Source organism: Chenopodium quinoa, unplaced genomic scaffold (genome assembly GCF_001683475.1).
Source record: "Chenopodium quinoa cultivar QQ74 unplaced genomic scaffold, ASM168347v1, whole genome shotgun sequence".
Taxonomy (NCBI): Eukaryota; Viridiplantae; Streptophyta; class Magnoliopsida; order Caryophyllales; family Amaranthaceae; genus Chenopodium; species Chenopodium quinoa.
This window is the reverse complement of record NW_018743021.1, coordinates 2,206,367-2,226,490: the sequence shown is the minus strand read 5'-3', so window position 1 is coordinate 2,226,490 and position 20,124 is coordinate 2,206,367. Positions and strand designations below refer to the sequence as shown.

The window sequence follows — 20,124 nt, the reverse complement described above, 5'->3', positions numbered from 1 at the left end:
TTGGAATTTATGTTTTCTCCACCGTTCATTAATTTGTGGTTGGTTAAATTTAATTACGACTACATTTACTGTATTAGTATTTATGAAGTCAATTGACTCTTTTTTATTTACTGTATTAATTTTGATACGGAGTAGTTGTATCAAAAAAAAAAAAAAAAGGGTCGTGTCAAAAAAAAAAAAAAAAAAAGGTGGTGATGGGTGTTCTTATTATACCTGATTTTTACTTTATCTGAAATAATTTCAACATATTTTGAGTATGTTATATTCACCTTATTTTCACTTATTTCACGTTTAAAATATTTAGTTTACATTTAATAAGTTCTGATAGGGGTTATTAGAGTACACATTACAACTATAATAAGTTTTAATAAGTTAAAGTAATAAGTTAAGATAATTTCAAATTAATAAAAATCAGGTGAATAGAACACATAAAATCTTACTAAAACTTGTTTTATTAGACCTGAAATAAGTGAAAATAAGTTGAATAAAATAGACCTTATTAGGATTAAGAGTATGCATTATTTAATATTTTTCTTAATATGTCATTTTCAATTGTTGCAGATGTATTAACCACGCAGCTTTGCTGATGATAAGATGTTTTTATTTGATTCAATTATCAAATATTTATTAGATTTAAATCTCTTTGTGAATCAAAAAGTTCAAATAAGTTCCGGTAAATAATTTTTGATAAAGGTCGTCCAAATACAAATTACAACTAAAATAAGTTTTAATAAGATTTAATAAGGGTTTGTTTTGTTCATCTTATTTTCAATTTATTCAGGTCTAATAAGTTCATTTAAATTAAATTAAGATAAGTTCAGTTCAGTTCAGGAAAAATAAATTCACTTCAAGAATAATAAGTTTTTAGGGTGGTTACTTGAGTTCAGATTACAACTAAGAAAAAAGTTTTAATAAGTTCAGCTAGATATGTTTAGTTAAGTATAGACAAGTTGAGATAAATCTAGATAAGTGAAAATTAGGTGAATAAAATACGCATATAAGTACAATTAAGTTAAGATAAATGAAAATCAGATCAAATAAATAGAAATATACCATATAAGGTATGTTTATATTTTCTCACTTTAATAGCATTAGCTATTTAGAGATATCTGTGTAACAATCTATTTCAAAATTATTGCAACAAACAAATTGAGATAATTTTCAAGACAACAAGAAAAACTTATAAAGTAGTTGGACTATTTTAAATAAAATTATACCAAAACTTAAATAAACCTGGTCCACAATAATTTTATTCTGGACCCGGTATTATCACGTGACTAGCTTTGTCTCCAACATCTTACTATTGCTTCTTCCTGCCTTCCACTATTCCCAACCAAAACGCATGCTCTTGATTTCTTTTCCCAAAAAAACGCAGCTACACACTTTCTCTCTCTTCCGACCTCCGTTCTTCCATTTTCTCTCTCTACAAAATCAGCACCGATTTTTCTGTAAAATTGCTCGAATTATTCTTCAATGGCAAGAGCTAGAGGTGGTGGTACAGTTCAACCGAGAAGAGGCCTTCGTTCTTCAGCTACTCGACCACTTTCTGGTATAATTGTTGTTTATCATTTGATTTCTGCAATTTTGAGGTTATTCATTGTTGTTTTTCTTTAATTTAAACTATTTGCATGATTTTTGTTTGAATTTTGTTTCGTATTGAAGATTATTGAAGATCTAGGGTTTTTTGATTTTTTTTTCATGATTTGTACTGTATTTCTGCAATTTTGAGTTTATTCATTGTTTTTTTTCTTTGATTTAAACTATTTGCATGATTTTTGTTTGAATTTTGTTTCGTATTGAAGATTATTGAAGATCTAGGGTTTTATGATTTTTTTTTTCATGATTTGCACTGCATTTCTGCAATTTTGAGGTTATTCATTGTTGTTTTTCTTTAATTTAAACTATTTGCATGATTTTTGTTTGAATTTTGATTCGTATTGAAGATTATTGAAGATCTAGGGTTTTTCGATTTTTTTTTTTATGATTTTTCGAAGGTAATGTTTCAGATATTGTGTTTAGTTTGACATAAAAGAGAGCTGTTGAATAATGTTAATTCAATGTGTGTAGCTCTTTGCTCAACTCAATTTTATTTATAGCAATTGATTAGGGGATTTTGCTCCTCCCAATCGGAATGCGCCACGTGGACCAAACAGGTCCTGCCAAGTGTCCCCCAGTTGGAACAGTCAGGGCTTCCCACGTGGCACGCGCTTATTCGTCCACCTTGGACCTGTTATGTCAAGACATGTGGCATACTCCATGCCTAATGGAGAAACCGGCCACCCAGGCCCAACTTCCGAGGGAAGCCCAATCGGCCCTAGGTTTACCTAAACCTAGGATGGGCACGTTTTCCAAGGTTATAAATACCTCCCTTAATCCTCATTAAGGGGGAGAACAAAAACATTACGGAAAAAACACATTAATTACACACAGTAATAACCGGCTGATCTCGCTAACAAAGCAGATTACCTACATTAAACACTCTCACCTAGAGAGACCAAATCACTTTAATTTCCGCATTAATTACTCCTTAATCAGGTACTAACTTGACCGTTGGAGGCGGAGCTCACAGGAGTCTCCGTTATTTTGCAGGTACAGGCGTCCGGTTCCAGTCTCGGAATTGTAACTCTCCCGCAGGACATCAAAAAACCCCGAAACATTTGGCGTCGTCTGTGGGGAGAGTACTTCTGAGATGGCATCCAAGTCTGTACCGACTCCTGAAGAGAGGCGTCCCCTAGACGACCCTCAAGTTCAGTCGGACCATGATACCGAAAGTGAATTTGAAGTTGAAGCTCATACAGCTTCAGACGGGACCCTAAGGGCCCGACGTACCCGTCATACCGAAAGGAGGGAACGGGAGCATCTTCAAACAGGAAGCGAGCCAGCAGGCGCACCGCCTGTTCGGCAACAGCCGACTGATGGGTCTGCTCCCATCACAAGGAACGAACTCATGACCTTCATGAGGGACTTCAAGGGAGAGATTCAAGAGTTGATCAACAAGAAGCCGCCTGCTCCAGTCAAGGAGCAGTCGGCCAAGAAACCCTCCACTTCACTGAAGAGGAAGCCAGTTCAAGGGCGAGAGGCGACTCCTCATCCTAAATCTAGGAAGCGGGAGCCACCTGCCCTTGATTTCACAAAATTCCGTTATCCTACAGGAAATAGGAAACCTGTTCGTCATATTCAGGCGGACGGGTCGAAGCAAACATTCACAGATGCTCGGCTACTGCTAGAGTAGAAGAAGAGTGACTGATTGTCAGAGTCGGCCTCTACTTCAAACTTTCAAGACAGTTTGCGACATGCCTCGATGAGGCATACTCAGTCGTACCATGAGAGTCAGTCAGGCGGCACCTCCCGTCAGTCCGGCTTTCCTAGTGACCAGGCGGTACCAAACTTACCATTTGTGCCGTAACAACAGTATTTTTTGCAGCCACCTCCGTTTGGTGGACCTGCAGCAAAAAACGTCCAACCTATGGACTGGCAGCTACGGTTGCTTAGACTCGGTGAACAGCCGTCGGCCTTCTCCAAGGAAATTACTGAAGCCGCTCAGCCGGCCAAAGTGAAAAATGTACTAGTAGGCGCCTATGACGGCACTACTAACCCAGAAGACCATCTGATGGCATTCACCAACCTGATGTACCTTCAAGGGTTGGATGATCCCACTTGGTGCAAGTGTTTCCCAGCGACTCTCAAAGGAATCGCACAGCAATGGTTCGGCAACCTGCCGACTGGTTGTGTAAATAGCTTTAGGACGCTTGCTTACTTATTTGCCTCCAACTTCGCCATGAACATCCCTGCGAAGAAAACGACCCTTGATTTGGGAACAATTCAGCAGGGCGAGAAGGAGGGGCTTCGTTCTTACATCAGGCAGTTTAACCTGATGAGAATACAGATTCAAGGGTTACCGGATTAGGTAGCTTATACTGACTTTTTCAGAGGTCTCAAAGACGGGTCTACCTTCAAATTTGATTTGGTTCGAAAAAGGGTGGCGACTCTTCAAGAGGCCTTGATTGAAGCAGAAGCCTATATACAGGCGACTGATCTTTGTACGATAAAACAGTCGGACGGGGCGGCCCCACTATTAGGGGCAACAAAGACAATATCAGGCGGTTAGATGTAAATTCCGTTCACCAAGAACGGCCGTCCAAATATTCATTTCCTGATATTGTCATCACTGAAGAAGATCTAGGAGGGGTAAGGGGGCCGCATGACGACCCTCTCGTTATTGAATGTAAAGTGGCCAACCAGAGAGTTGGCCGAATCCTCATAGATACCGGAAGCTCCTCAGATCTCATCAGTAGCAAATGTCTGTCGAAACTAAAATATCAGACTGATTGCATACATCCGGCCTCCCACCCTTTAGTAGGGTTTGGAGGAGGAGTCGTCCACCCACTGGGATGAGTAGATTTACCCATCCGCCTGGGCGAAAAAAGGGAAGGACGACACATGGTCGTCCGGTTCCTGGTAGTAGAGGAACTCTCGGCCTACAACATGATTCTGGGTCGACCTACTCTGAATAATTCCAAGGTTGTTATAATCCCATCTCTTATGTTGCTCAAGTTTGAGAGGGATAATGGAACAGTCGGCTCCCTAAGGGGAGATCAGAGGATGGCCCAAGAGTGCTATCTCTCGGATGTCAAGCCCACTGTTATGACTACTGGGTCAAGCGGTGAAAAAACAGACCTTGACAAGGAGAGTGCGCCTGTTCAAGAAGCAGGCGGCAAAAAGAGAAAGGCATCCCAGACAGGGGCCGCAAGAAAAGAAAGAAAATAGCAATCATTGGCAGAGGAGCGGCCGGATGAGTTCCGCCCTCAGCCGGCTGGTGAGCATGCGGACCTGATCTTAGACGACTCACGTCCTGACCGAACAGTCAAAGTTGGGATGACTGCTCTGAGAAACCTTGGTGACAACTTTCACAAACTATTGAAAGAGTACAAGGACATCTTTGCATTCGAAGTCCATGAAATGCCAGGCATTAGTCCTGATCTGACGGTACATAAACTGGCCGTGGATCCGAAAAAGAAGCCGGTACGGCAAAAGAAGCGAAACCATGGCGAAGAAAGAAGTCAGGCGGCAGCCGCCGAAGTTAAAAAATTACTTGATGCAGGGTTCATTCGGCAATGTTACTTCCCAGACTGGGTTGCAAATGTGGTGCTTGTTAAAAAGCCGAATGGCACCTGGCGAATGTGTGTAGACTACACAGACTTAAACAAGGCGTGCCCCAAAGACAGTTACCCTCTGCCTAAAATTGATAACCTGGTCGACTCAACAGCCGGCCATGCCTTGATGAGTTTTATGGACGCCTATTCTGGTTTCCATCAAATTCCTTTATGGAAGAAAGATCAGGAGAAGACGGCTTTCGTCACTGATCAGGGGTTATACTGTTACACGGTCATGCCGTTTGGTCTTAAGAATGCCCCGACTACCTTCCAACGAATGATAAACACTGTGTTCTTTGATCAGATTGGGAGAAACGTTGAGGCATACATTGATGATATGATTGTCAAGACTAAACTTCAGAAAGATCATCTGTCGGACCTCCGAGAAAATTTCGCCACACTCAGGCGGCACCATGTCATGCTCAATCCCAAGAAATGTGTATTTGGAGTTGAGTCTGGGAAATTTCTCGGATTCCTTATCAATCAGAGAGGAATAGAGGCGAACCCTGAGAAGGTGCAGGCGGTCATTGACATGCAGTTGCCTCGTACCATCCGAGAGGTTCAGAAGTTAACAGGTTGTCTGGCGGCCTTGGGAAGATTTCTAAGCCGATCAGGCGACAAATGCCTATACTTTTTCCAGGCAATTAAGAAAAAGGCAAGGTTTGAATGGGGGCCGGATGCTGAGGCCGCATTCCAGAAATTAAAAGTTCACTTGCATTCCTTGCCGAGGCTGGTCAGCCCTTTGCCCAAAGAGGTTCTCTACATGTACCTGGCCGTCTCTGATCATGCGTTAAGCGCTGTTCTCCTTGCTGAAAGGGACGGCTGTCAGCTCCCGGTCTACTTTGTCAGTCACGTACTGAAAAATGCCGAGTTGAGGTATCCCCTAGTGGAGAAATTTGGTCTTGCACTCTTCATGGCTGTTAAAAAATTGAAGCCCTACTTTTTGGCACATGCAGTCGTCGTGTATACAAACCAACCTATCAATCGGCCACTTACCATCATGGAGTCGTCAGGCCGAATGATCAAATGGGCCATAGAAATACAGAGCCTCGAAGTTACATTCGAGCCTAGAAAAGCAGTGAAGGGGCAAGCCTTTGCTGATTTTATTGTAGAGATGACTCGTCCTCCTGACTCTCAAGTTCCAGACCAAGTATGGAAGGTATATGTGGACGGAAGCTCTACTTCAAATGGTTGTGGAGCAGGCGTCATATGTCAGTCGCCAGAGGGCGACAGGTACGAGTATGCTCTACGCTTCAGTTTTCAGGCTTCAAACAATGAGGCATAATATGAAGCTTTACTAGCCGGGATCCGCATGTGCAAGGCGGCAGGGGCAAGAAAAATAGACGCCTGTTCCGATTCACAATTGATAGTGAGTCAGTACAATGGCGAATACGAAGCAACCTATCCGGCCATGATCAAGTATTTAAAGGCGGTCCGACAAGCAGTCGCCTCCCTTGAGGATTTCCATCTGATCCAAGTGCCGAGATCAGAAAACAACCAGGCGGATGCACTGTCAAAATTAGCATCATCCGCCTCCTCTGATACTCCTCGAACTTTTTTTTGGGAAGTAATGGAGAAGAGAAGCATCGAGGAAAACCCTATTGGAATCCTAGACAGAAGCTCAACCTGGATGGATTCAATCAGGGCATATCTGACAAACGGTACACTGCCTGATGATACTCAACAGGCGGCAGCACTGAAAAAACGAGCCACCTGTTTTGAAATGATAAAGGGAGAACTTCACAAAAAGGGGTACCTTCAACCCTTCTTAAAGTGTGTTACTCCAGAAAAGGGACGAGAGATACTAGACGATCTTCACTCTGGTTACTGTGCTTCTCATATAGGCGGTAGGACGTTTGCTCAAAGGGCAAGGCGGCAGGGCTACTTTTGGCCTACTCTTGAAGCAGATGCAATGGAGATGGTGAAAAAATGTGACAAGTGCCAAAGGTTTGGAAAACTAATTCACCGTCCGGCTACTGACCTCACTACCATTCACAGCCCACTACCGTTTGCTAAGTGGGGCATGGACATTCTGGGTCCATATACGCCTGCTACAGGCGGAAGGAAGTACATACTTGTTGCCGTCGACTACTTCACTAAATGGGTAGAGGCGGAGGCTGTAAAGGGAATCAAGACGAAAGATGTAATTTCATTCATTTGGAGAAATGTCATCACTCGGTTCGGGGTTCCCATGTCTATGGTTTTTGATAATGGTCCCCAATTTGAGACGCCTGTTCTCAAAAGCTGGTTGGGTGACCAAGGAATTGCAAACTACTTTGCATCTGTCGGCCGTCCACAAGCAAACGGCCAGGTAGAAGCCTTTAATAAAATCATCTCAGACGGTCTCAAGAAAAAGATTGAACGAGCAGGCGACCTATGGGCGGATGAACTACCACATGTTCTCTGGGCCATTAGGACGACTTAAAAAGGGGCGACTGGAGAAACTCCATTCCTCCTAACTTATGGTGCGGAAGCTGTTCTTCCAATAGAACACTACGAGCCGACTCTTCGAGTAATGCTATATGACGAAGAGGCTAACTAGGAAGCCATGCGCCTGGCATTAGACTCACTTCCTGAAAAGAGGGGCAATGCTGTCTTGCGCCATGAGATCTATCGCCTGAGAATGACTAGATCATACAACAAAAAAGTACACAGGCGTCCACTCAAAGTAGGGGACTTTGTACTTAGAAAAATGGAAGCAGTTGGTAGGGCTAATGAGTCTGGCAAACTAACTCCCAACTGGGAAGGACCCTACCGAATCTATGAGGAAGTCAGGGACGGTACCTACCGTCTGGAAACACCAGACGGACAACCGTTGCCTCGAACTTGGAATGTAGATAATCTTAAGAAATATTTCTTTTGTATGATGAAAATAGTCAAGAGCTACTTAATAAAAGTTCACTTACTATTCAAATTTGTACTAAGAGGGGCACGCCTACTAACAAATAGTCGGCTACTCTCCATGTTTAATTTTACTTACGAGGGGCATGTCGTCTGTACCTTTACAGTCGGCTACTCTCCATTGAGTATTTCACTCACAATAGGGGCATGTCGTCTGGGCATATATTCGGCTACTCTCCATAAGAAGATGGCCGACTGGTTCCAAACACATAGCCACCCCCCTAATACTTAGCTAAAAAGATTAGGGCCTGGCCGACCCTGTGCCTAACAGGCGGCTACCCTCCTTTTACTTAGCACCTACGTTCACCAAGAACTTACCAAGGCCACAGGCCGAATGATCAGACCAGGTGCCAAGCCAACTGATCAAATCTACAAAACTAATACGACCTGTCCCAACATCATAGCAGGCGTCCGACGGCATCCCTCCGGATGAAATTCGTCGCATAGAGCAGCTCCCTTTTGGGTGGAACATTGTTCTATAAACTAATTACACGGCACCTATACGACTGTCCCCAAGGGCAACCACGTAGCCGTTTTTGAGACAAGGATAACTCTATCACTAACCAAACCAGTGGTAGCATTTGACATCTGAGTCAGATGACCGCCTGTATTACTTGGGATAAATGCAGGGGGTACCTATTGAGTTAATAGCCAACAAACATTGGCGAATCAAGGGGTCTAGCCGGCCTACGCTGCCTGGTACCTCTACTTCTCAAGCAAAAGTGACGGCGACTGAGTAACTCCTATGTTAACTTAATAGTCACTCAAACTTGGTCAGACCACTTTCCTACTTGGTTAAATTTACAAAAGACAGGACCGCCTGCCTAAAAAGGACCCAGTCTTTAAAATAGTTCGAATACCGATTGGATAAATGGGCGACTGATCGTCTATCCTGGAAACAGACAACCAGTCGTCCAGGGGCATAGGCGGCGTACTAACTATCCGTACCTGTCTGCAACGTTCGGCCATGTAAAACAGTCGGTCTAGTGAACAATTGGATATTAGATATGGAATACTTAGACAAATTTGAAGCAAAACAAAAATTCATTAAAAATAAGCCGGTCATTAAAGACCAGCAAAATATTCAAAGCCCCGGCCCCCTGGCCGGGTAAATACAAAGCAAACGGCACGCAGGCCGTGGAAATAATACATAAAGCTTAAGAAGGGGGCAGATCAGTATTAGCAGCTGCCGCCTGGTCAGCACTCTTCTTGCCGGACTCGGCTTCAGCTGCATCCTTTTTTGATGCCTTACCCCCAAGCGGCACAAGCGCCACTACCGGCTCCTCCTCCTCCAACGCTTCCCCCAACGCCTCTTCTTCAGCAGCCGCCAGGATCTCTTGATTATATGTATCCGAACACTGGCGGTACGTTCTTTCCCAAGAGGCAAAGTCGGCACTGGGGAAGAGGCGGCCCCAGGTCATGCGCTGGATTTGAGCGGAGTCTTCCATCATCTCCCGGACCAGCTCTTTCTTCTCTTGCTCGGCCTTTACCGAGAGCTCTTGGGTAAGACTCTTCTCCTGGGTCACCAGGCGTTCCTTTACGCTGGCCAAGGATTTCTCCATGGCTTCGTAAGAGTAAATTTTCAGGCGAAGAGGTTTCAGCTCGGCCTTGAGATTTGTGATGGTCGCCTCCAGCTCGTCATTCTTCTTCTGGGCCGCCTCTAACTGAGCCCGAACAGCGGCGGTAGCCTGCGCCTGATAATAAAGAATATCAATGGTCAGAACTTCATTTTGGGTAATTTGAAACATTGTCTTATCACAGTCAGAGGCGGCCATAGCTTTTGCAGCCTTTACCTCTTTGTTCTTCCGATCAAGCGGCTTGCGAAGGCCGTTCACTCGGAGCAGGGCCTAAGTACAAAGAAACAGGCGTCAGTTTCCAAACAAAAAATAAAACAGGCGTCCAGAAATTCAAATACTCAAAAATATGCTAAGTATACCTCAGCAAGGACCCCTGCAATCCCGTCAAGGTCAAGGGTGCCGACACCCCTGACCGCCTCCCTTTCAGCTGGAGGAACTGCCCTGATCATAGACTTGGCCATCTCTACCAAGTCAGGCTCCTGGGGGCCGGTTGCATCAAGCATAAACAAACGGATTAGACTTAGTAAAAAAGGGAGCAAGTCTAAAATTTACAAGGACAACTTCATACCTCTAGGCGGCCCAGTTGGAGTTTTAGAAGAAGTGGTCGGCTATTTCTCAGCCGCCACCTGTTTCCTGGCAGAACCAGGAGAGCTCCCAACAGTCGTCTTCCGGGCCTTGGGGTCCGGCTGTTGGGAAGATGAAGCTCTTGGAGCACCCGTCTAAAACAGAAGAAAAAAGTCAGTATATGCATAAACACTCCAAAAAGAGGGTGAAAGGTTCGGAGCTCACCAAGGGTGCCCCCTTTTTGGGGGAGTCGGTTGAAGCTTGTTGCATAATAGAGGCCCGCAACATGGCCGTCGCAGTCTTGGAGGCGGTGATTTTGCTCATGGCGTCAGCTGCAAAAACAAACAGCAAAGTTAATAAAAGATAAACAACAAATGTATGGAACAACAGAGTATTCGACAGGCCGACTACCTCTTGAGCACCGACTGCTGAGGCCGCAGGCGGCCAAAAAGTACTCGTCATAGAGCCACTTGAAGCTCGGGACGCAGTGCAGGGGTACTTGCTCTCGTACCCCTGAAGTAGAGTCGACCCTCGACTCTACTTTAAAGAGTCCTTTATCAAGGATCTCTTTCTTAGCCTTGGGGGGAACAGGCGGCATGCTACGGCCGCCTGCAAGAAGGGGCGGATTCCTGTTCCACCTATTGAAGCGCTTGTTCAGCTCAATGTCTGAACTCTCAATGATGAGGAAGGTGCTCCGCCAGTCCTTCCACTTGTTTGCTTTACCTCTTGTCATGAGGTAGCCCCTGTGGCTTGTCAATTGATACCAGCCGGTACCGCCTGTCTTAGGGGTCCGGCTGAGATAGTTCATATGGGCGAAAGCCTCGAAGCTCGGCTCCACCCCGTGCAGTTCGCACCCGGCCACATAGCCGAGTACGTTGACCCAGGAGTTTGGGGCTAACTGCCATAACCCCAACTCATACCCATCCAAAATCCGCTGAACAGCCGGATGTAATGGGAAGCGAAGCCCTGCCTTGATGGCCGCCTCGTAGCAGCCAAAGCAGGCGCTATCATAACTAGAACCAGCCGGCCAGACGATTGTGTCTTCTGGATCCGGCACAAACACTAGAAAATCGGGGCCCATGGTGTGGTTTGCAATAAAGCTCTCCACTTTCTCTTGCATGGCTGTGATTCGGCTCTGAGGTACCGTGCAGTAGTAGGGGGTATTTAGCTCTCGGTAAGAGGCGGATGGTTCCGCCCAATTGTCCCCCTTCTCAACTGCGTGAGAAAGTCTCGCCTCTTGCAGGCGGCTGTTTTTCTCTTCTGTACCCAAAGAAGCATGGCCAGAAGAGCTTGACTCGGAATTGTCCTCCGACGAGTCCGAAGAGGACGACTCCTCCCCTCTCCCGGAGGGGCCCGCCCCCTCTCTTTGAAAAGGAGCAGGTTTGTTCACTGTTAAATGGGAAGGGGTCACTATGACTCCCCCCACAGAATTGCCGGCATCCAGGCCGCCTTGTTTCACTTCCACATCTGGCGCCTAGTCAGATGTTTCACTAAGCGGCACCCTGTGGGAGGAGCCGTCTGAATTTGAGATCCTAGCTGTCTTTTTCGTTCTGGCCATCCTGCTCTGCATAGACACAGATACAGTCGGACTTTGTATAAAGGGCAAAGATGGGTCCGGAAAAGGGCAGGCGGCACTCCTAGTCCTAGATTCAGCCGTCCCCGGTGACCGGCTGATCACTAACCTAGGTCGTGTCGTGTGCTTCCGTGGTGCCATTTCAGAAAATAAAAAGAAAATTAAGAGTAAGAGAACTGAGTTACCTGAACGAGTGACGGTTGATGAAGTTCTGAAAATCCTGTGCAGTCGGCTTGTCAGAACAGGCGGTAGGCAGAAAAGGTCCAAAATGTCAGAGCAAGTTCAGGGGTCCGAATGTTCTCAAAAAGTTCTCAAAGTGTGAAAATGACTCAAGACAACTCTCCCTTATATAGGCGAAGTGAGAAGGCGAAGGGTCACTTTCAGAATTCAAAATTTGGGCGGGAAAATCTCTCGTCCTTTCGCCGACTGACACCTGTAGCAGGTCGTCGCCTGTTACAGTGCGACACCTGTCACAGGTAACACGTGACCAATCACGTGCCACCTGTGAGGGGAAAATGATTAGGGGATTTTGCTCCTCCCAATCGGAATGCGCCACGTGGACCAAACATGTCCTGCCAAGTGTCCCCCAGTTGGAACAGTCAGGGCTTCCCACGTGGCACGCGCTTATTCGTCCACCTTGGACCTGTTATGTCAAGACATGTGGCATACTCCATGCCTAATGGAGAAACCGGCCACCCAGGCCCAACTTCCGAGGGAAGCCCAATCGGCCCTAGGTTTACCTAAACCTAGGATGGGCACGTTTTCCAAGGTTATAAATACCTCCCTTAATCCTCATTAAGGGGGAGAACAGAAACATTACGGAAAAAACACATTAATTACACACAGTAATAACCGGCTGATCTCGCTAACAAAGCAGATTACCTACATTAAACACTCTCACCTAGAGAGACCAAATCACTTTAATTTCCGCATTAATTACTCCTTAATCATGTACTAACTTGACCGTTGGAGGCGGAGCTCACAGGAGTCTCCGTTATTTTGCAGGTACAGGCGTCCGGTTCCAGTCTCGGAATTGTAACTCTCTCGCAGGACATCAGAAAACCCCGAAACAGCAATGATTTGAATAGAGAAGGCGAGATTCATATTGACGTATTCTGGAAGTGATGGTTTGCTTGAGGGTTTGTTTTCATCTTTCTGTATAGTTATTTAATTGCACAATTTCATACATATACTACAATTTAGTCAATAATGTTGAGCCACCTCGAGTGTGAATGCACCCGAACCTCACAACTTTCTAAATGTAAAGATATATATACAATGGATGCATACTTTCTAAATGTAAAGATGCACCATCCTTTTCTGACTCAACTAGAGCTGGAGATTAGGGAGGAGTTAAGTTAACTACTAAGTAATCGAAATTCTTAGTTGTGTACTTGCATGAAAGGAATGTAAGTTGTGCACTCTACTTGCTGCCTATTCTGCAGTCCAATTGGGCTTCTGGCCAAAATTAGTATCCTGGCATATGCTAACAAATTAAACCCATGCATCAAGAAATTTACACCTAAAACATTTTTCTTATATATCTATGAAGTGAACATGAGAGGAACAAATCCTATGAGTATTCGGAATCAGATTCTAGAAACGATTATGGTCTTTTGTTGAAGATCACACAACAAATAATCTCAGCATTGAACCAGCACAAGGTTGTACACTTGTACTTGTGCCCGTGCCATTTATGGAAGAATAGTACAAATCCCCCTTAGTTTGCACTTTTAAACCTTGAGGTCCTTGCCCATCTTTATTTGATATTCATTTGGTTTTGACAAACGAGATTTGTTGGTGTATTTGACTCATGAAGTATCATGTTGACAAACTATGGGGGCAGGTTGCAACATACAACTTTAATGTGCTATTCCCCCACCCCACCCCACCCCACCCCCAGCATAAAGGTATTGAGATGGAGGAACAATATTGGTCTATGGCTGTGTACTTGGATTTGTTCTTGTTTGTGATTCTCCCCAGCAGTTACAACTTGTGATGATCTTTAAGATTAGTCTTGCACGTGTTTGATAAGTGTTTGCTGACTTAGCTCGATAATTGATGAATTTTGTACAAGTTCTGATGATCCTTCAGATTAGTAGTCGACTACAAAAGTTTTTGTTTGTAATAATGATGATTTTCTGAAATTTGGATTTTGTCTTTTTCCAACGATATTTATATATGCATTGCTAATAATTATTTAGTTAAGTAACTTCAAGCACCACAAAGTATATGTGAGTTTTTGTGTCAATTAATGTTTCGCTGGGTGTAACTTCTTGTTGAGAATTTGGCCAATTAATTGGTGATTGCTCTAGTGCAGTTTGAGGTGCTATGAGAACTCTTTGTAGATTTTGTTTGATCATTTGTGTCATATCTTTTGAGCTATATTACTCTTTGTTCCGAGAGAGCAAGATCCTTTTTTAGGCAAAATCATTGTTAATTTGTGATTATTAGTGATGGAGTCTGTTAATTTGTGAATGGAGTCTGTTAGTTTGGTAGTCTAACCTGCATAAGCTTCTTGACCCATGCTTTTTGGCAATGGTTATGAAAGCCGAGTACCAGGATTACATCTAGCTTCTCCTTAATGGCAATCATCGTAGGTCACTATATGTTAAAATAAAGTAACTATTTTATTAATAATGTTACTATTATAAATATAAAGGACTATGTGTTCATTAATGTTAAAAAATTGACAATACAAGGGTATTAAATAAAGATTACTATTTAGGAATAAAGATCGCTATATTATGAAAAAAGGTTACTATTCTAAAAAATTTAGCTAACAAAATTAAAGATTACTACATTAATCATAAAAGAAACTATATCATAATAATTAGTATTTAAAAGCCACTTTATTTGTTCTCTTAATCTCGATCTCGAGTTCTTTTCTAATGAAATCCCTCTTAGTTCTTTTTTTATATATTTAAATAAGAGTATAAGCAGCAGAGAAGTAACAATGACCTGTGTTAGATATTTAGTAAATTTAGTGCATATATCATTTTCAGTGTGAACTCATGTACGTTGTTTGTGAGTAGGTTAGTAGGTTCAGAATTTGTATTTTATTCACTGCTTAATTTGTATATTGTTCGATTACTTTCAGAATTTGTGTACTCAATGATGATCTCTGTCTCTACTGCGTCTCTGCTATTTGAATTAATATTGCTGGATTTTTGAGTTTGGATACTTTGGTTACTGGCCTGCATTTTGTAATTTGCAATGTTTCTGTTTTTTAAGGTTTATTTATGTGATTCTCTAGTCTTAAATTTTCTGGTCATTATTGTTTCAGAAAGGTCACTATAATTTACATTTTGATTTCTTTTGTATCATAATGGTGCCAAAGGCTTGAAGAAGAAAACTAAAGCTAACAAGAAAAAGAATATTGCTATTGAAGAGGTTCATGAAGGTGCTCTTGAGCATCAAGTTTCTGCAATTATATCACCATCATCTCGTCGTAAGAGAACTCATGATGAAGCTGAAGTTGAACCTGCTTCTCTCGTTCGTCCTAAGAAGCCAAGGACTAGAACGAAGAAACCAATAGTTGAAGCTACTGAATCTGGTGGTGATGTGCCTACGTAAGTAACTTAGCTATGAAAAAGAACAAGTCGACTTTTGGTGTTCAAGCATGCATGATTTCCTACTCTAATGTGAAATTTGGAAAGCCTACCAACAATAGTGCTTTGTTAGATTCTACAATCTGCCCTGTTACCAACAATATTGCTTTGTTAAATTCTATAATCTGCCCTTGAATGCATTGAGCTTACAGTATTTGTGAACTTCTCTCTCTAATACTTCATTATCATCGTACATATTATGTGAAAAATTAGCTTCTCTTTTTTTTTGGAAATTTTTTTGTCAGACTGCATTGATTTTTTGATTCGTTAACTTGATGTTGATTTAATGTTGATAGCATTATTATTTCTATTTTGCAGAATGCGGCCATTTAAAACTAAATGTAGGCCTTTGCATTTGGTTGACATGATGTCTAACTTTACTCTTGATCAAAAAAATTCTGTAAATGAAATTGGTCTTGGAGGGTTGTTATCATTGAAGTTGAAAAGAAATCCTACTAGTATGTACAGGTGGCTAATTGATTCTTTTGACTTTGGTAGCTGCATGTTTTCAATTGGTAATAATAAGGAGTTTGTGGTGAATGAGTATGATGTGTATGACGTGTTTTGCCTTCCTTTGAACCCCAAAAATGTTGAGGAGATACCTAGATCTGCTAATAAAAATAATCCAGACTTTGTTTTCAAACATAATTGGAGATTGCATTTTGGGTTAACAGATGAAAATGATCAAATTCCACTTAATTTGTTAGAAGCTAGGATACCTACTTTAGGCCAAGGTGGAGATGAGTTTAAGCAACTCTTTGTTATGCATGCTATATCCACGTTTTTAGCTCCTACTTCTAACAGAACTGCCGATCTTAGGATTGTCAAGGCACTTGATGATGTTGAACAAATTAAGAATTTGAATTGGTGTAAATATGTTCTGTAAAAACTATGTGAAGGTGTTAAAAGTTACAAAAAAGGAGAAATTCAGAACTGTTGTGGTTGTGTTTTGATGTTGGAGATTATTTACTTTCATAGGTTGAAATTTAGGAATGTTGAATTAAGTACTTCTTTAATTCAACATTGGGATGATGAGTTGATTAGGGATAGAATTAAGAAGGAAAAATTGTCCAAAAGTTTTGGGTGTGGGATTTTACTGTCTGATGTGTATCCTGTTAGTGGTAAAATGAAGTTTCTGGATGGACATGTTGTGGGTATTGCAGGGGGAAGTATGGGGAATGCTGGGGGGAGTGATAATGTTGTGAGGAATGTCGGGAGGAGTGGTGATGTGCCTGATTCCCAGGGTACAATACAGTTCATTCTCCCAGCAGGTTCGATGTCAGATCAAGAGATCCATTCGGCTGCTATTGATGTAAGGAGTAGCTGACTTTTATTCTATATTATTATTTTTATTATTTGATATGATTTAAATGTTTATACATGTTTCTTTTAATGTTTTTGCAGCCCGTTCATGAGCAATTTTTGTTCATGAAAAGAGATATGCATGTGATCTCTTCTTTTTACAATGATAAGATAAAAGAGATTCTTCTTTCACGTGGTGAGGCCAACAACTCTTTTGGCTCTTCTGGTATTACTTTGTCCCAGGATGATTCGTTTTTTTATGGATCCTCGAGTTCAATCTGTGATTGACGAGATCTCTGAACTTGCTATTTGGGTGACAAAATTACCTGAGGTGTTGGGTCAAATTTCTACATTTGACCACAACAAAACAAATGGAGGGAGGGAGGCAATTAGAGGCACTATCCCTGTGATTGGCTTTGAAAATATTCTTGCAAATGGAGGGTCCAGGTGTTCGTTTTCTTTGGATTGGAAATCTGATGAAAAGCTTATATTCATTTCACACTTTTTGAAGTCAAATAACAAGGAAATGAAACTATTGGATCCATTAGTCCTAGAGATTGTTGACTATTGCATTATCAATGATTCTTGTTTGGCTCCTAAGTAAGTAATCTTTTGTTTGATTACATTGATTTTCTCTTATTAATTTAATTATGAAACACCTTTTTAATTCTTATACTCTTTGACTCAGTGAACTGTTGGTATTTTTTCACCAAAAGCATTTGATTCGAAGGCAAGAATTCTACACATTAGGAGAGCCTTCTGAAATCATGAGCAATAGTATTTTGGATTGCTGGGCGTTGCTTTTGAATGAAAATCAGAAATATTTGAAAGATGGACCTCGGAAATTGTACTTTGGCTCTTCAATTAGTGTGAGTTGTTTAATTATTTCAATGTTTATACATATTTTTACTTTTTACTGTTTTTTTGATTTGTTAAAATATTATGTAGGTTACAATAGTAGAAGCTGCTGGCAGTGATGACAATTCACAAATAATGGACAATGTTTATCAAGGTTTGGAGGAGTGGATGAAAATAACTTGCAACGATTTTGATTTGTTAGAAGTTGAGTTGGTAATACTTTCTGTTTTTTTATGCTTTAAAACATATAGTTCCCTTTTTTTATGTTATAGATACCTTTTTTTAAATGAGAGTGACTATTGAAAATTGCATAAGTATATTTTTAAAAGAGGTCATTATAATATCAAAAATGGAATATATATGTGTTTTTTTTTATTCTGACTAATGGTGCTATTATTATTGCAGACATTTTTACCTTGTCTTTGGGGCAATCACTATTGCTTATTTGTGGTGAATTTGACTAAAGAAAAAATTCAGTTTATTGATAATCTGAATTATGATGAGGATAATCGTATCTTTTTGAAAAAGTTGTCTAGTCTCCTAGTATTACTTTCTCACTTTTCCATATCTTGACAATTAAGTTTATTGTTTGTATTGACTTGTTTATAGTGAGCCACATATTCTCACTCTTTTCTTTTCTAGTGTTTTGGAGTTTATTCCTGGCATTTTTGTTGTTATTTGTTGCTGATCTTGTAGAATTTTACGGTTGTTATGATCCTTCTTGTTGTGATAGCAGGAGTATGGTTATCATCTGATCTGATTTTTAGAGATCGATGAGAATGAATGATTGATTATATGATGATTTATAACGGTTGATATGAGCGTTTTGGATGGTTTAGTGAGCATTGTTTACATTGATATACGGGTTACTATATTAATATACGGGTTACTATATTAATATACGGTTTACTATATTAATATACGGGTTACTATGTTATAACAACTCTTAATAGATCGTTTAATGCGACTGTGATCTGACTATATGCTTTTTTGCTAGTGTGATATGATCAGTACCTACTTTGATAAAAGGCTTACTCAATCGGGAGATATGGTTGAATACGCTTTGGAGTTTCCCACTTTGAATTGGAGATCTAGCAAAGATAATTCAGATTCTGGTGTTTATGTTATGATGACTATGCTTTTATTCAATGGAGCTGATGAGTTTAAATGTGAAGTTGTAAAAACAGTTATGTTTCTTTCCCTTTTAAATTATTTGTTTAATTTCTTTTTATTAATATCACAATATCTTATTTTGATTACTTACTTTTCTAGGCTTCAAATAGGAAGATTCTCCGGATTCAAATTGCTGCATCTTTGGTGTTATCTGATATGAATGAAGCTAGATCAATTATAATTGATAAGGTGGCTGAGTTCAAAGCTGACAGGCAGCGTCTTTCAAAAGAGGTTGAAGAAAGAAGAAAGAAAGTGATTGAAGAGAGGAAGAATAAGAAGAAGCCAACTGAAGACAAGAAGAAACTAAAGGGGAAGGCTTAAGATGTCAGAACATGATTTTTTGACTTAGTTATTTTTCTGATGCTAAGTAAAGTACTGTGAACATTGAAGACTGGTATTAGTATTAATTCAACTTTTGTGTATGATATAGAAGAAGATTGGAAAAATATTCTTTTATGTAAACAAGCATTTGCCAACATTTTATGAAAATGGTATATTGTTTGTTTAAAAAAAAAGTCTTTATATTAATATACGGGTTACTATATTAATATACGGGTTACTATGTTAATGTGAAATGTTATTCTAAACTTATCTTTATAAAGGTCTTTATGTTAATATTAAAGGTAACTATGTCAATATTAGAGGTTTACATTGAAATGAAATGTCACTATATTATCATAGGTCACTATATGTTAAAATAAAGTCATTTTATTATTTATAAGGTCTTTGTGTGGTTAAAAAAGGTCAATTCGCTTTCAATATTGTATAGTGTGAAAATTAAAAACTATGTTAAATTAATGGCAATTATCGTAGGTCACTATATGTTAAAATAAAGTCACTATTTTATTAATAATGTTACTATTATAAATATAAAGGTAACTATGTCAAAATTATGGACTATATGTTCATTAATGTTAAAAAATTGACAATACAAGGGTATGAAATAAAGATTACTATTTAGGAAAAAAGACCGCTATATTGTAGAAAAAGGTTACTATTCTAAAAAATTTAGCTAAAAAAATAAAGGAGCTCAGTAAATTGCACTGCTCGTATAGTGAGTGACCGATAATACGAGTAGAAGTTATTCTAGCATCGACGCCAATGATCAGCACAATTTTTTTTGGTGTTGACGCGTGGAACTATTATCTTGTCTCCAATTGGCCGGCATGTTACTGAAATCTCAAACTTCTTCATATTCCTTCCGAATCTTTTTATTTATTTATTTATTTATTTATTTATTTATTGTAATTTTTTAACTTTATTTTAGGGGTGAAAATTTTACCATAATCATTTGAAATATGAATAGCACATGATTATATAGTTTATAGTTGATATATTTTTTTTTTTCAGATAATTAATTTTATTGCTTTACTTTAGGTATAAAATAGTTTTATCAACTTTTTTTTTATTTA

The 20,124-nt window shown here is 40.5% G+C and overlaps 1 protein-coding gene across 1 annotated transcript; it reads left to right on the top strand.

Annotated features, from left to right (window-relative positions):
- Positions 1-16,277: 16,277 nt before the first annotated feature.
- LOC110730000 lies at positions 16,278-17,407 on the top strand. Its single transcript, XM_021909783.1, has 3 exons — positions 16,278-16,691; positions 16,784-17,281; positions 17,370-17,407. Exons 1-2 carry the CDS (start codon positions 16,332-16,334, stop codon positions 16,967-16,969), a joined length of 546 nt encoding a protein of 181 aa, XP_021765475.1. The 5' UTR covers positions 16,278-16,331; the 3' UTR covers positions 16,970-17,281; positions 17,370-17,407.
- Positions 17,408-20,124: the final 2,717 nt, after the last annotated feature.

What these genes read in the sequence shown, in the direction of transcription:
- LOC110730000 (XM_021909783.1), top strand. Translation starts at nt 16,332, where the DNA reads ATGTTGGAGATTATTTACTTTCATAGGTTGAAATTTAGGAATGTTGAA. An exon ending in TCCATTCGGCTGCTATTGAT is followed by an intron (nt 16,692 to 16,783) that starts GTAAGGAGTAGC and finishes ATGTTTTTGCAG; the next exon opens with CCCGTTCATGAGCAATTTTT.